Below are 12,795 nucleotides of genomic sequence, written 5' to 3' on the forward strand. Positions count from 1 at the left end.
TCAAGCTTCATAGGAAATCAGCCGTTTGTCTCAGGAAGCTGAGATTTCAGAATTAGATGCGTCTTACAAAGCTCCACGTTTGAAAAGCAGCACTATACGTACGAGAAACATTTAACCACCTTAATCACCCTATTGTGCTGAAAGCAAATTTTTGGACATTTTGACTCAAGCAAATATTTTTATCATAACTTCTGTTTAGTTTATCAGCACCAAAATAAAAAATATTTACATTTATAAAATGAACTGGTCAACTCTAGGATTTTATTTTATTCAATCTTACATCCTCAAGCTTTTCATCAGTCTCCCCTGCTGCAGGAGTGGAGTTAGCCCCCCCCCCCAACCCCCGGCTGTGTGCTCACATGTAAATTAGCCAGGAGTGGCAGACAGAAAGTAGAACAGTTAGAAAGCCTAGTTCAACACTAAAATACAGCAATTTCCTTTGTTTTGTTTGTCTTTTATACATCCTTAGCACTAATCATTGCTTTTTTATTCATCCAAAATACAATTAACTTTATATTTTATCTTTTTTTTTTTACAAACAAAATATATGAATGTGCTCCAAAACAAAACCCAGTCTCAGTACACTCCTACAGATGTAACATCAGACAGTAAATGTCTCTTTTATGCTTTTTTAATCAATGCTGCAACTTCTTTTCATTTCCTTTCAATACATCCAAAGAAATTAAACTACAACGACAACAAACACAACACATAGCAAATGTCTCTAAGAAGATTGTGTATATACATTATGTACCACCTTTAAACACCAAATAAATAACAAATCTTTCTAATACAATCACAAAAAATGGAACACAAAATGTAAAACCCAAATTAGAAATTGCAATTTTAAAAAGATACATTTTTCAGCAGCTTTTCAAAATCAATCACATATTTTACTCTTCTGTGGATGAAACAAAGAAGTCCAGAGCAATGTAGCCACTTCTCCAAAGTCTCTGTCACCTTCAGTTTTACACAAAGTCTGTGAAAATCCACCATACATTGGTCACATGTATTCAGAGACCTGCTAAAAGTCCACAATTGTAAAAGCTCTTATATAGACAACTGTTTGTTTGCTTGGAGCTCTAAATATAAAAAAATGCTTTTCTATCACCTAGACACAGATGGAGAACCACATCAACTGGATTAGTAACAGGGAAACATGTTTAGGTTTAAACTTACATCAATAGACAACATGAAGCTGTTCATCACATTTTTGACCTAAACATGTAAACACATCCTTGGCTCTGCGGTTAGGAAATGGTACTTGGGAATCTCTTTATACCAGGAGCCAGCCTGAACATTGGAACATCACCACAGTGCCCATCCAGACTGGGACAGCAACGGGGTCCACTTCACAGCCGTGAGGCTGCTGTGTTTAACTCCAGCTGTCCCAGCAAGGGAGACAACTGCAGCAACATCCACTGACCAAGCTGGCAAGCCCTGGCAGAAAAGATCCCCACAAGAAAAACACTGGCTCAGGCAGGCTGGTCAATAAAAAAATATAGTTTTACCAATGTCTTGCAGCTCGCAGATCAAGTGGTTTAGTTTTCCAGTAATGTCAGTCAAGAATACAAGTTCAGATTCACAATGTTCATATTCACCATATTCAGCAGATATCTCCACCAATAGCACCTTAAAAATCCTGTTCTGTTTTGCTTTGCAGCTGAGGTTTTTTATGATTTTCACAATAGGAGTCATTATATGTCCAGAGCCAATCACTTCTGCACATAAGGCCTACTGGTGAAAGAAGCAGCAGTAATGCAGACATTTTGGAAAGTCTGGGTCAGCTTTACAGTGAGTGATGAAACCTGTTTGTCGGTCAATCATAGCAGGAGCCCCGTCTGCAGGTATGGCTACCAGCTTTTCTAATGGTACCTTTTTCTGCACAAAAACTCCTTCACCGTGTTATACATTTCAACTCCTCTTGTAATTGTCTGTTAGGGCAGATGTGTCAGGAGTTCTTCTCTTGTGGAAACCAAAAGCTATGCTGTACTGTTGCCGTCCACAGACTCATCACACTGGACGTTAAACCACCTGCACTTTGTAAGATCCCGGTCCAGCTAATTCGCCAAGTTATCAGACATAGCTGACACTCATCTAGACATTGTAGTGGAAATTGAATGAGTTCTATTGTTCTCATCCTTAGGAACAGTGATAGCAATTATCATCATTGCTTGTTTCTTAATCTGATAAAAACCTTCTTCTACTTGATGAGAAAATGAGCAGGTCTAAACGAGGCTTAGATTTAAGAATTTTTTTCATGCTATATGCAAAAGTCTTTGTCCTTTAAGGCAACAGATTATAGTCCCCCCCCCCCCCCCCCCCCACAGGCTGCTGTCATATTAACATTAGCTTGGAGCTCCAGAATGGACAAGAAAAAACGACGAGAATGGCTCGAGCAGGGCGTTGCTCACGGGGCGGTCGCTCGTGCCAGGCGGTGGCACGTGCTCGGGCCCGCTAAATGCTACTTGTAGCTTTAATTACATTTGTGCCTTTTGGGCACAATTAAAAAATGCAATCTGGTTATTACATCATGTGCAACATATTTCCTTGCATGCAGTCAAATTAGCAAGTTTTAACACAACACAGTATCAAGCTAGTGGACTTTGGCTTTACTGCTGTTATGCATTAGGTCACTAGTATAGGAAACTCATAGAAGATTGATCTCTACTTTTATTGATTGATTATTGATTTATTAAGCTTGGATCGATTCAGATCAAAATTTGGTCTGTGGACAAAAATGTCAATGACATTGCGTGTTGACATTCCTCCAAGGGCCAACTTAAAAACTGGCAGCTCCCATACAGGTCAACCCTGGTACGGGTCCATGTGGCTAAAGCTTTGAACAGTTTTTTTTCATTCTGAATTGAACTTATATATATGGAATACTGTACAAAATTTCACAGTTTATTTTGCAAAAGTACTGTCCAAACACATCTATAACATTTTTGGGTTGAAAAATAATTTAAAAAAAAATCATTATTATTACTACTTGACTTGGGTACAACAGTCTCTTTAGCTTTGTCTTTTTGCTCCCGTTTTGCATCTGTGCTTCCCTCTCATTCCACTGCTGCAGACTGATTAATTATTCTCAGTGTGAAGGTTGCTTTGGCCCTCAGTGATTGCTGCACCATTCTGGCACTCATTTTCTTTAGATCACCTCAAGCCAAATGAGATGTGGTGGTGAGGAATAACGGGTCAAAGCGGTCCATCTCTGCACCTTCCACCCTCACCACCATCCTTCCATTCATCCCTGAAGCCCAAGCAGCCCTGACAAAGAACAATGTGTCCCACCGGATGGTCTTCTTAGAACCATTGCCTGGCCTGTCACAGAAGTCTAGCATATGTAAACATGAGTTTTTAATATTTCATTTCCTAATTCCTAAGTCCTGCCTTGTTTCAGCGAATTACATTTTTCTGCTCCCACTTTACTGTCCTTTCAAATTTTTGTCTGTTTGAACATCACTTCCTCCCTGATGGAGTAAATTATTCTTTATTCACAACAGCTGAATAATAACTAATAATGTATTATGTCATTTATTCTTTTGCTCTAATTATTGAATGCTCAGTACTTCCAGGTTATAAACCAATAGATGCAGCCCAAAGAGACTGTGGTGTTCTGCAGCGGGCTGCAGCTGTCTAATGAATAATGATTGCTGTGCTGTCAGCTCGACAGTACCGCAGAGGCTGTTTTGGTCAGGGATTTCAAAGATTGATATATTTCAGAGGAAATACATTTTGCATCTTGTCTTGTGGTCATGTTGCACTTCTTCCTATTTTGCTCACACATGCTGCCTGATAACCCCTGTTAATAATTTTTCTTTACTTTGTTCTCTCAGTTGCAAGTATTGGGATCATTTTCTCCTCCCGAAAATCTGTGAGGCTTAGTTTTTTTGAAAAGCAGCTTATTTTCAGTATAACAAACAGAAGAAGAAACATTTCTACTGGATGGATTGCATTTATCATCAAGATCCAAGGCTTTTTTTTTGAGTGGAACCAAAATAAAAACATTCAGACTTTGAAACAGTTGGGTTAGCAACAAGTGACCACAATGGTGATCCCTTACATTAACTTTAAAAAAGAGAAAAATAACAAGTCCACAAAGTAACCATAGAAATATGATGAAATGTTGCCTGCTCTGTTGAGATTTAATGTGTGCTGCATAAATGTATTTGGCAACAACAATAATACCATTATTTTAACTGCAACTGTTTGAATTAGGGGGAATAGAAAGTTTAAATCTTGGATCCAACCATCTTCTGAACTCACTGACCCCTTTTTAGGGTCATGGGTTGCTGGAGCCTATCTTTGCTACTGTTGTGCAAAGGCAGGGTACACCCTTAACAGGTCACACACCTAGGGGCTATGTTACAATTGGGGGCGGCTATGGTAAAAGAGATAGAGTGGTCGCAACAGCGAACCCCATATTGCTCCAGATGGTTATAGGTTGGTGGCAGTGTACACTTCAGTTTGTGAATGTGACTGTAAAGCACTTTGGTGCTTTAAGGAAGGTAGAAAATTGTACCATTCACCGTTCATTTCAGTAAACGTGTGAAGCAATTTTTAAAATACCCAGAAATAAACTCCACACTCAAAAGGCTGTCATTCGCTTGAAACACCCTAAAGTGTGTTACAGTATAATCTAAAGTAATTGAAAAACTACAGACTGTTACCAGAAAAAAAACTAGTTTCACTAAAAACTAGTGGGGCAACACAACTTGGGATGGCCAATTTGCTTTTGACAAATCATTCATATTGGAAAAGTTCACCTTAAACCATCTAATTCCTTGTTCTTTTGTATATGTCAATGGTACTATTTTTGGGGTTGTTTTTTGGATCAGTCATGATCATAACATGAAGCTGCCTTTGGTTTGTGGATGATCTGTTGGTGGATTTTAAGCTTGTGTTTTCAGTAGTACGATGTAATAGAGCAAACAACCCAGTCTCAAACCAAATCACCAGATGTATTGAGTATTAGTTAAGCATCATAAAGGGGGTGGGATCACTCCTTCCCTGGCTCTGGGGCGGGGCAACCCTCTTGGGGCCCCCGGTCGCTCTGGGTAACACCCGCCTGGGCTGCGGGGCGGGGGCTTGTTGGCCCCGTCCTGGGGGGGAGGGCCCACCATCGGTACGGGACTTTGGAGGTATCAGGAGATGTCCCCTCAGTGCTCTACCTGCCAATTTTAACTGCACCTTCTTAGTACACACACCCTTTACTCCTCCAAATATACATTCCAACATAAACACACATACATTCACACACACACCCTCACAAACACATACGCATTTCGCAAGGAAGGTGGGACATTGGACCATCTGTCCCCCACCCATCCCTGGTAGGGGGTACTGGGCCCTTGGCAACAGTGGCCTCGTCCCCTGGGTGCTGGTTTTCTGGGCCCGGCGGTGCTCTCTCCACGCAGGGAGAGGGATCCCTGAGTTCTCTGGCAAGGCCAAGAGCAGGGGATCATATCACACCTGAGCCGGGGGTGTCCGTGTCCCTGTGGTGTGGGTTCTGGTCCTTGCCCCTGAGTGCTGGGCCTCGCCAAATTTCCAACAGCGGCTGAGTCTGGTCGGGCCAAGTTTACAACATCCCTTGTGGGCCCCCTTTTCTCCTGGGTGCCCCCATCCTGGGGTGGGTGGCTGCCTGGAGTGCCGAGCGGGTCTCCCTTGGGGGGTCCTGGCCCGCACCAGGGGTGGGGCGGGGGGATGCCCAGAACTCCTGGGTAGTGATGGGGTGCTCGTTTGGGGGCTGTGGGCACTTTTGTTGTCTGATAAAAGCTAGGAACCGGTTAATGATAAAATCATGTAATAAAATGGTTACGGTAGAACAGGGGTGGGATTATATAATGTCGCTTCCTTCCCCTCCCTTTCAAGCAATATTTATTAATATGTCTAATTATCCTAAGTTTGATTAGTTATTGTATGAATGTAGGGATGGATGATTGGAATGGATTGGAATGGATGAATGGATGATTATATTGTTTTTGTGTATTATTCCTATTTGAGTACTTGAAATAAACCATTTAAAAAAAAGAAAAAAAATCTGTTATCTGATAATTGAACTTCTGAGTGAATAACTACCCTATGGCAGATGAAAGTTGAATGCATTTCCTCAAAATGACAGATTTTTCCTATGAAGTGAAAGTTTGCAGGTTCGGTTCCAGACATTCCATTCCAAGACACTAAACCCCACATTGCTCCTGGAGGTTATAGGTTGGCACCAGTTGAGCCACAATCACTGTGTGAATGTGTGTGCATGGGCCTTAAAGCAAGTATTGGGCCTTTTTTCTTTTTTGTTTTAACCACAAAAATGATTCAATGAGTCATTAGTTCTATGGCAACTACATTCGTCAATCAGGACTGAGCTTGTTGGAAGTCCACACACCTATTGTGGCCTCCAATTGGTCAGTTTATAACTTTAAAAACTTGCTCTACAGAAAAAAAAAAAACACAACATTCAAGTCTGCAGCAGCACATGCACCAAACTTTACCAGTTTCCCTCATTACACAGCACTGTCACTAAACGGACCAAGACATTAACTGTGTCAGCATCATGACTTGTCCTGCATGGTACCAAGCAATATATGAAAAACAGTGAGTGGTCTTGTTTTTATTATATTGACCTCTCACAGGTTTTTCATGCGAGCTTGATTCACCGTGCACTCAGATTGTGCTATTGGCTCTTCTCTGCCAGTGAAGTGCCTCATGAAACAGATTAGAAGCAATGTGAGGATCGTGTGAGTCACTGACATTTAGACCATCAAAGCCTGAGAGTCAACTCACAGATGGAAAATGGCAGCCATTCTAACTGAAATTTTTTTAACTAAACACCAAGCATGATGCTATGGGTAATTCTCAGCTTAAATGTGTTATATAAATCATGCTGAAATGTTTTCTTCTCTTGATTCAGAAAAGCAATGTAATACGTTTATAACGTTTTGCTTTCCATATTTTCTGCACCAATGGTGCACTGGTTTATAAGACACACTGTCAATAAATGGTCTATTTTGAACATATATCAGATTTATGACCAACCAAACTTTAAGAGTAAAATCAGTTATTCAGACTTTAACTGTGATAACAGTAATTCTAGAACTCGTTTGTAAGGAGCTACATGTTAGCCACATTAAAAGGGTTTGTCACATTAACATATTCACAACACCTTTATTTTTCAACCTTGTTTGCAAACATTAATGTGACTACGCTAACTCCCAACTGAGTAAGTAACACGTTAAAAAAACACAGTCCAAAACCGCTACATGTAACCAATGTTAGCATATTCACAATAACATCCACCAAACATTTTGACAGCGCTGTGTACCTTTCAAAATCACTTCCACACTAGTAAACACAACTAGAATGAATCCATACTTAAGGCGCACTGTCTTTTTTTTGACAAAATTAAAGCTTTAACGTGTACCTTATAGTGCAGAAAATACAATAATGACGTTTACTTTTTTCTTTTAATAGAAATTACAACTCTGCAACAATTCTTAAATCACATGAAAGCAGTCAATGTGTATTTACAATTTTACAAAAAAGTTATATATGAGATTATGTGAAAATGTTTTCATTGTTTTTGTTATTTAGGTTTTTGTAACCACTTTCTAAATATTTATTAACCCTTTAACACTTTCCAGTGTTGACATTCTTTCAAGTACTGTAACTTCAGCTGTTTACGCAACTAAGGTAATTCCAGCAGACTCTGTAACAGAGAAAAGCATCCTTGCAACACTTTATGGTATGCAATCAACATAAATCAGCTGATTTTGTCGTAGAGGAAAGCAGCTTTGAAACGTTACGCAGCACTTCACATCAGCATTGTGCTGCATAACCGTGCGTCAGAGTCAGCTGATTCACGTTAATTGTGTAAACGGTCTAAATGTTATGGTATGTCAAGAACGTGTGTCATTTAGGTCTCCAAAGCAACACCTCCAGTGTTAAAGGGTTTATGGATGATAGATTAATAAGAATTATGTTTTAAACACAGCTAATTTTTTACTGTTCTCTGTCTCCTCTGCAGGTTCTAGAATATCATCAAGCTTTGGGCTGGCCGTCCTGCTTCTGGCTTGCGGTTGGATGAGGGATGCCTTGTTATAATCTAAAGAACTGACGTGGTTTGCTCCCAGATCTTGCTCTGTTCACTGTGGAGCAAACCTTTAAAAAAATAAAAAAGAAATGCCTGTTTTACTTCCTCGCAACCTACTTTCCCCCCACATTCACATCTCTACTATATGGACAGTACAGTTGGCCCGTCATTTTCCAGCCACTATTCCTCCCCAGCACATTTGTTTTAGCCACCGTAAGCATCAGTCTTAAAAGGATTACCTTTTGTACAGGCATCAAGTCCATCCATCTGAGGTGAGGTGAGACAGCCGGACTGTGTATCTTGTTGCAAAACTTTTGTTGAGGACTTGACTGTCTGAAGGTTTCGCTGTGTCAGTTCATGCTTTCATTCCTCAAAGGTAAACAAGAAAAACTAAGATTCTATATTTGTGCATTGTATTTGATTCTAGATATATGTCTGTTTTCTTTGAAATACTTAGAAATGCTGTATGTGCTGTATACATAGTTACAATTCATTGATCATGGAACGCCATTGTGAAAAAGCACTCCAGACCTCTTTGCGAGATAAATCAACTTTAAATGCATTATAAATTAGATGATAATACTTAACCACTGGGTCAAGAAAAGGCCACATTTTCTGTAGTTTTCTAGCAATTGCTCTATTGACCACCTAAATTTGTGCATAATTTGATATCTTGTCGTTACTTCATGCTCGGTTGTGCATGCTTAGACATGAAGGCTCAGAGACGGGAATTGTCATTGAAAAACATAAAGACTTGGAGTTCACTGTAATAATATGTTGAATTTAGCTTTATTTTTATGTGCTGGCTTTGGTGTAAAAAAAAAAAAGTCATTTTGTCATATTAATTTGTATTGCGTCCTTTGTAGGAATAAAAAGGAAGTCAAAAAAGATGAGTTATTTGAAAATCTGATATGTGACCTCTTGATGAATTAACCTGCACCAAGTGAAATGCTTTAGTTGATGTCCAACATCCTGGTACATTGTATGATTTAACAAAAAAAATCTACTTACTTTAAACCCCAAAAAGCTAAATAGCCAATCAACTGTAGTTATTATGAAGACAAACCATTGATGCACATTTTCACGAACAATATTTGGATGGAGATATGAAATGGCGATATAGCAAACAATTCAACACAATCAGGTTGTCTCACCACTCTGAGACTTTTAGAGAAAATGTTTTTGTCTTATTGAATTTTTTTCTCTGAAGACCCAGACACACCAAGGAGCTAATGGAGCACATATAAAAGTTTACTGGAAAACGAATTTTGAAGTTCTGCTAAAGAAGAGGGGTCACTCCCTCCCATGAAGATGTATGGATGGTATTTGACTTCACGATAGCACTTTTTGTATGATGAAGCAGCATTAATGCTTTGTCTCAATTGCATTTTTGGCCTTCCAGGAAACTCTGTCCATCAGCAACCCATGGTTGTTTCTGTCCATTGAAGCCATTTTTGAGCCAAGGACTGGACGGAGACCCACACATAGATATTATATCTATAATAAGACGAAAAAATGAGAGACAAAGACACAAGAGACTTTAACAAGATTAAGATCATGTTAAAAACCCTAAAAACACGATTTTCATCATCTTGAGGTCTACTTCGTCCCTTACGTTTAATGTTTCTGAGGCGTTCCAGAAGCAGGATTTACACTCCTGCATTGAAGATGACTGCAATATTTGGAACAGCATCTATTGAGTTAATGGTAGATCTTTTCAGGTAAACACAAGAATAAACAGTCAAATGATCAATTTTGGCCATACATATACAGTGACGCTCCTGAAATGTGGGGTTTGGTAAACAGGTGTATTCAGTCACCATCACACCATACGTGTGTCTGGGCCCACAAAACTTTTGGGTTTTTAAGTTTTAGGCCATTTTACTTCTGCAGTTGTTTATGTACTTAATTTTAAATTTGTCCACCCAGCATGTTTTTTGTTTGTTGGTTTACCTTAACTTTCAAGCGATCTGCATAAAGGATGGCAACTATTATTATTTCGAATTTCCCGTAAAATCAAAACCAACATTACTTGCAACGACCCGATGCGTTTTGTGACTGTATATGTGCTATAAATACAAAAAACGACAACAAAACAATAATGTATGGCTTACCCCAATCTTTTAGTGCAACTCCCCCACACTCCCTCACACACTCACCAAGTATAGTTTCATTGCTTTCCCAAAGAATAGTGGAAGGGAACTTATTTATTCAGCACAGAGGTCAAAGGCAAACAGAGCATGACGTTTATCCGGGGACCTGAGGCATCTCCTGATCAACAGCTTCCAGCAGAATGCGTAGATGACAGACAGGAAGCCTGTTTAAGTCCTCAAATATGAAAAAGCTTCAGGGTCTTATTTGGACTTTTATTCTTGCATTACTTTCACAAACTTGCCACTTTGTTGAGAAAGGGATTTTCTTTCTTTTTTTAAAATAAAAACTGTTATATTAAATGAAATGATACTAAAGAGATGTTTAATTTACAAGAGAGAACATGTATAGCCTATTTTAATGAGAAAGGGGGGACTGGGATGTTGGTGCTGTGGAGTGTGTGGGACGGTTTGGAAGGATGTCGGAGGTTTGTCCAACTCTCATGTACAAACATACACATGTGTATAACTTGTAAATTTAACCAGAAGCATGTTATTTTTCTTTGGAGTCCATGATGATGCAGAGGCCAGTGATGTTCTGTAAATGTAACAATGGTGTCATGTATTTACATTCACGTGTAAACAAGTCCAAAATGGACCTTCATTTCTTTCAAATGAACTTTGGGTAAAATGTTTTTTCCACACATAAAATTATGTCTATATCTATATACACACAAAGTATATTCATACATCTATCTAGGAACACCATTTCTTTACTTATGACCTTTAGATCGAGTCAAAAAAAGGCATGTGACATGATGTGTAAAGGAAATAAGGGAATGTTGACTTTTGATGGATTATATCCGTAGGAATGACGACAAGTGAGATTTCTTAAGGGTTTTGAATGAAGCAGCCAAGACTTTCTCCAAAGATGAAACAATTTCACATAAATAAGTCTTTTTTTTCTTTTAAAGAAGTCCCACCAGTCTGTTTCTGTTTTCTATACCATCATAATCACTCCACTGTAGGTGTATTTGTTTATTCTAATGTATTTCATTTCAATGCGGTCCTGTTGGTTTGTTGAGCTGTCAAACGTTTTAATGAATTATGATTCTCTTTCATTTTCGTATTGTGTGAGGCTTCTGTACTGAAACGTTGCATCAGTTTGTATTATAATGACAATATCGGGGAAACAAAAAAAGCTGTTTAAATAAACCATTTTCACAGACGAACTTCAAACACTGATGGATGCCATCTGTCTCATGTTAATAACTAAACGGGAGAAAGCTGAAAACTGTCCCACTTTTAAAGTTTGAGAAAAGTTCCTGCTGTGGGAGCTTAGCTGACTCGCATTTGACAGTACTTGAAGGGAGACTACACTCCCTTTTTGCACTCAGGATATGAAGAAATGGGGGTTGAAAGAACATGAATGACAAGGCCAGCTCAGTTGGCCAGAAAACTGACAAAACTGTGTTAAAGCAATATTTTCTTGGTTTTCAAGCTCATAAACAGGTTCAAGTTGTTTAAAAAAGGTTTAAAAATACAGAAGCCAACTATGATCAAGTCATGCACTGAACTTATCTAAAGATTAAAAATAAAAATTTGTGCGGGACATTAATGTGTTGACTCCTCATGTCTAACCATTTTTCCATTATTGCTCTTAAAGATAAATGACATCACTGTTAAATAAAGATAAAATTTTAAGAATAAATGAACAAAAAATAAAAATTAACCATCTTAAAAATCTAACATGCATTTCTTGTGGTAATGTGATTATTTTCCCCCTTCTAATCAACTTTTTTTTTTGTCAACGTGAGTCTTTCAATTGCAAGTTTTTGGGTTGGTAGAACCCGTGAAGGGTTGGACAGAACAGTGACTGCATCTTAAAGGGAGCAAGGGTCTGTCTTGCAGTTCCCTTGAGGGCAGCACGGCCACCTCAAGGGACGTAAGTAAGTAAAGACATTGACACAATTGCCGTTACGGGTGGGTGTGGGCTGTCTGTAGACAAAAAAAGAATACATTTGTCCACACAAAATTTTAAGATATAAGATTATCACTGAGCAGCACTGATAGGCTCCTTGTGCAGTGCACAGACTTTGGGGAGGAATTAAGAAAAGGAAAAATTCAGATGACACGCCTGAATTTCACCTACTTCACCTTTACTTACCGTTGGGTAATGTATAAGTGTTCACTATAACCTGTTTGCCACAGCATGGCTGTAGAAAAAAGTGCATGAACTATTTTCTTCTATGGGCAAAGCAAGTGGTTTACGACTTTGATATTATAGTGGGCCACCTGTGTGCCCCAAACAAGTTTGTCCATTTTTTGCCCAAACTCAGCCTATAAAGCTTTAGTAAAGAAATAAATCTGTTTACAAGTCCCAAACCTCAAGTCCAAGTCAGCTGTCAAGCCTTTCTAAGTTGAATCACAAGTTGATGCAAAACTATACTCATACTTTGATATATGAAAATATAAAATATAGAGTGGGCCGACCTCTGCAAAGTCCATGCAGACTACGTCAAAAATGGCTATGAGACAAGGTTGAAGATGTTAATATCTAATATATCTAATATCTAATCTAATATCTAATATCTAGTATTTCAAAATGAATGTGAA

At 38.8% G+C, this 12,795-nt stretch overlaps 1 protein-coding gene across 1 annotated transcript in view; it reads left to right on the top strand.

The window, feature by feature from the left end:
• The window catches only part of vstm2a (V-set and transmembrane domain containing 2A), a 152,852-nt gene extending 141,434 nt beyond the window's left edge, over positions 1 to 11,418 (top strand). Inside the window, exon 5 of the mRNA XM_078938744.1 lies at positions 8,024 to 11,418. Coding sequence (XP_078794870.1) covers positions 8,024 to 8,100 — 77 coding nt within the window. The 3' untranslated portion in view covers positions 8,101 to 11,418. The remainder of the gene's footprint in view (positions 1 to 8,023) is intronic.
• The last annotated feature ends 1,377 nt before the right edge of the window (positions 11,419 to 12,795 follow it).

Source organism: Oryzias latipes, chromosome 20 (assembly GCF_053564925.1).
Source record: "Oryzias latipes strain Hd-rR chromosome 20, Olatipes_Hd-rR_3.1".
NCBI classification, from domain to species: domain Eukaryota; kingdom Metazoa; phylum Chordata; class Actinopteri; order Beloniformes; family Adrianichthyidae; genus Oryzias; species Oryzias latipes.